The sequence below is a fragment of the Petaurus breviceps genome, unplaced genomic scaffold (assembly GCF_028583685.1).
Source record: "Petaurus breviceps papuanus isolate PSGF00001 unplaced genomic scaffold, PetGlider_PUasm1.0 98, whole genome shotgun sequence".
Classification (NCBI taxonomy): domain Eukaryota; kingdom Metazoa; phylum Chordata; class Mammalia; order Diprotodontia; family Petauridae; genus Petaurus; species Petaurus breviceps.
The window spans coordinates 7,356,404-7,360,447 of record NW_027187460.1 but is presented as its reverse complement, the minus strand read 5'-3'; the positions used below and the strand labels follow the sequence as shown (position 1 = coordinate 7,360,447).

The following is a 4,044-nucleotide window of genomic DNA, read 5'->3' as shown; positions in this document are numbered from 1 at the left end:
TACACTGCTTCCCCCCAGGGTAGCTAAGGAAAGGGCTTTGTAAGCCACCAAATTCTGTAGGAATTAGAATTTTTATGGTGTCAATGGGAGTGCTGGGGACAAGGCTGTGACAATGATCTTGGAGGATTACTATGAAGTCATTTTGTTCTTCTTGTAGAACACTGTGGATTCCTTGGGCCAAAGAGGGCCGGGGTCAGACTCTGAAACCACACGCAGGAAAGCATACAGACAATTGTTTTAGCAGGTAAGATTTTTATTTGGACAATTGAACTTAGATGGGACCCATATTTATTGAGAGCTGATGTTCTGAGTGTTACAACAAGCAGGACAGTTCCAGAGAGGGCCAAGGACCCAGGGTCTTTAGCTTAACTTTAACTTAACTTCAACTTTAGCTTAACCTCCTTGCTGTGTCCTCACTCTGCCAAGGGTTCCTTGACATACTGCATGTATGGGCTCTGGTTCTCCCTCAAGAACCATTCAAATATCTGCTCTGTCATTGAAGGAGAACAAAGTCACATCTCCCTGGACAGGGCAGGACAGGGTAATGTGGCGAAAAGTCTGGGGGCAACATCAGTAGATGGTGATGCTCTCATCTGTTGTAGAGAGACCCGGGGAATTGTGGAATGGCAGTAACTAGAGACAATTCAAACCTATAGTGGCATTTTTCTTGTGGAGAATGGATGGTCATGTTTGAAAGCAGGCTCTGGTAGGATCAGGTGCTATAGGGGAGACCCCTACTAACACCTGGCTTCTGCATCTGATAAAGGTGTCTGAAGAGGACATGTATTGGTGGGCTGTGAGAATGGACTGGGGAACAGGAATGGGAAAGCCTGGCTGGGGATTTTTCAAATTCTTGTTTTAAAGTTTGCTAAGTACCAGGACAGGAATGTGCCTGGGGGAGGCTGTGGGAGGTGAACAGGGAAGGGGCCAAATGGGGTGGGATATGAAACCGTCAAGAATGAGACTATTCTCATCCTTCCTTAGCTCTGAGGCTTGGCTGAGGAAGGAGCTGGGACAAGGTCCTGGTTTTGTTCAAAGCTCTTCCATCTGCTAAGAGTAGAGTCCCACAGAACGAGCCCTTTCTAATACTGTGAGGTCCACGCCTTTGCCTCCTGATAACACCCAAAAAGACTTTTTGTTTCTTAAAACTGGGGACCTTGAGAGGCCTGCTAAGGCTAGCACAACATCCTCACCATTCCACGTAAATTATGTTTTCTCCTCTATTGGAAATTATTCAGTTAAAGACAAATCTGACTACAGTAAAGCAAACCCTCCCATTTTCCCCTGCCCAGACCACTATGTATTTTTACAGAAAGTAAAAGGAAAGCATAAACATCTGGAGCAAATGAATATTGCAAGGACTCTGGAAGTAGTGGCTAGATTTACTAGACCAATTCTGTAGGAGGCAGGTAGACATAAGGTTGCCAAAGGGTTAGGTGTTAGGCAGCTTGGTTCAAAGAAAGTGGTCTTTTCTGTTCCTCACACAAATATACAAAGTGTAGTAATGATGTAAAATCTAGTTAAGGGTAATAGGATCCCTATCCACATCCCTGAGTGCTCCTGCCTCACCTGGGCACTCAGCACCTGGAGGCATAGTTCTAGGGGTAAGGGAACCTGTGGCCTTGAGGCCACATGTGGCCCTCTAGGTCCTCAAGTGTGGCCCTTTGACTGAACCTGAACTTCACAGAACAGATTTGTTCTGTGGCCTTAGGCCACAGGTTCCTCATTCCTGGGCCTAGGCTTTACCCAGGGAGGGAAGGTCCAGAGATGGACCTTTGTGGTGGAGGAGAAACTGTTCTTACTGATGATAACCTCTCTCTCCCCATTAAATGGCACAGGGACTCCCAAGATGACTGGTTAGCTATCAATCTGGAAGAAGGCTGAAGTTATCTAGGAAAGCCCTGAACTTTCCAGGGAGAAATGTGGAGTGTTTAGCTTGATTCTTTTCTCTGGAAACAAGCTGCTATTCTTTTAGATGTAGCCCCTTTAGAAATGACTCCATGCCCACCCCCACCCTCAGCCTGCCTTTTCTCTGGGGCTCTGCAGTCCCAAGGGCTGTTTGTCAGCTAGGATAGCAGTTTTTGCTCAGAATTAAGCCACAATTGGGGTCAAGAGGGTGTAGAAACACCAAGGTCCTAAAAGGCTAAAGCTGTATTTGGGTTGGCTGATAACCATGGCAGGCTCTACGTGATCCCCCAGTCCTCATTTAAAAAGCTAAGGGAGGCATCCCTAGGCTTGAAAGGCTGAGCCCTAGTTTTCCTATCTCAGGGGTGTGGTATTATGTGTTGCTGACCACACCAGTGCAGACAGAGCCCATAAACAGATTCCTCAGGCTATGAACTAGAATAACATTCCCCTGTCACTGGCATAACTCAGGGGCTAAGGACATTTTCAAGGAAAATGAAGAAAGGAGGAACTAGATACCTGACGTCACTCTGGATAAAGACTGAGAAAGTGAGGGGTAAGGGGGAAAAGGACAGAAATGCAGTTGGGATTGCAATCTACCTTCTGTTCCATCATCCTGGTTTTCAGAGAATTTTTGTGTTGGGGAGAGAGGACCCGGGTGTGTGTGTTTACCCTTCAGAACATGTGCAACTTGGGGACGGGTTACTGGTGCAGCTGCCTTAATGACAGACTTCTCCCACTGCCCTTCTAAGGATGCTGGGTACTTAGCCTTGGGAAGAAATGGGGGCTTAAGTGGGCTAGGCAGTTTCCAGTCTGCCTGAGCCCATGTGATCTTAGCTTTCAAGCCTGAAGGTCAGGACCTTGAGCTCGGATGTGGACGCTGGGCAGGCAGAACCAGGACAGCGGCAGCTCCTTACTGGTGGTGTCTTCGTGGAACTTGATATTTAGGTAGAAGTCACCGGTGTAGAGGAAGAGGAGGGCTCCTAGGCACACAGAGTTCTCCGTTGGCCGAACCTGTTGTGGAATCAAAGAGGGAGCCTGTTGAAACACTACTTTGTAACAATGAGTACAAAAGTGCCTAGACAGAGTTTTAGAAAGCATTTTGCATGTAATGTCATCATAAGTTTTAGACAAGCAGGATTACTCACTGCTCCTGCCTGGCCCCATGGTAAACACTTAAAAGATGCTTGTTGACTGACTCACTGACGGTTGTTGACTTGCACTCTCCAGCCCATGTACATTAACACAAGCCATCCCCCGTACCCATCAATGTACATCCTTCTCTCCACCTCTTGTAATCCTTTTTTGCCCTTAAGGCTCAGCCCCATGAAGCCTTCTCTGATCCTTCAAACTGAAAGGGACCACTGCCTCCTTCAATTTTCTTGGCAGTCATTAGAATCTTTTACAGAATCTCTCTATCTTAACATAGTGCTTAACACATAATAGGCTTCTTAATAAATAAATGAATAGATCCTTCCCTAACAGATGAGAAAATTGAGGCTTATAGAGGTGGAATGATTTGCCCAAAGTCATAGCCTCATGGAATTTTGCTTTGGAAGAAACCCTACAGATCAAGTTGTCCAATCTTCCTTATTTTATAGATTAGGAAACGAGATAAAGGGAAGAGAAGAACCAGGAGTAGAACTCAGAGGTCTTTACTGGCCCACAGGGCTCAAAGTTCTTCATTTGGGGTTGGGACCCTAAACTGTTTACAGAGAGAGTGAGTGACCACAGGCAGGACTCATACTCAGGTTTTCTGATTATAAGTCCAATGCTTCTTCCAAATGAATAGCTGATCCTTTTTTCCTTCCTTATTACTTTCTTTTTTTTAAAAAAAAATTAAAATTTATGTTTATTTTGAGTTTACATCATTCATTTCCACAAGATTTTGAGTTACAAATTTTCTCCCTGTCTTTCCCCCACCCACCATCCCAAAACTGCGATCCCACTGTATACCCCCTCCCCCAATCTGCTCTCTCCTATGTCCTCCCCCATTCCCCCTCTGACTTTCCAGTAGAGCAAGATGGATCTCTATGCCCCAGTGCCTGTATATATTATTTCCCAGTTGCATGTTGTAAGGGTTATGGGATTTAAAGATCTTCCATGCCCCATTGGACTTGCTGACGTAGCAGGAAGGGG

The 4,044-nt window shown here is 45.7% G+C and overlaps 1 protein-coding gene across 3 annotated transcripts in view; it reads right to left on the bottom strand.

Moving 5' to 3' along the window:
- Nucleotides 1-232: 232 nt before the first annotated feature.
- The window catches only part of TRAPPC9 (trafficking protein particle complex subunit 9), a 1,063,197-nt gene continuing 1,059,385 nt past the window's right edge, over nucleotides 233-4,044 (bottom strand). For all 3 annotated transcript variants that reach the window (XM_069081231.1, XM_069081230.1, XM_069081232.1), the window contains one exon: nucleotides 233-2,919. In XM_069081231.1, the coding sequence (XP_068937332.1) occupies nucleotides 2,746-2,919 (174 nt within the window). In that variant the 3' untranslated portion in view covers nucleotides 233-2,745. The remainder of the gene's footprint in view (nucleotides 2,920-4,044) is intronic.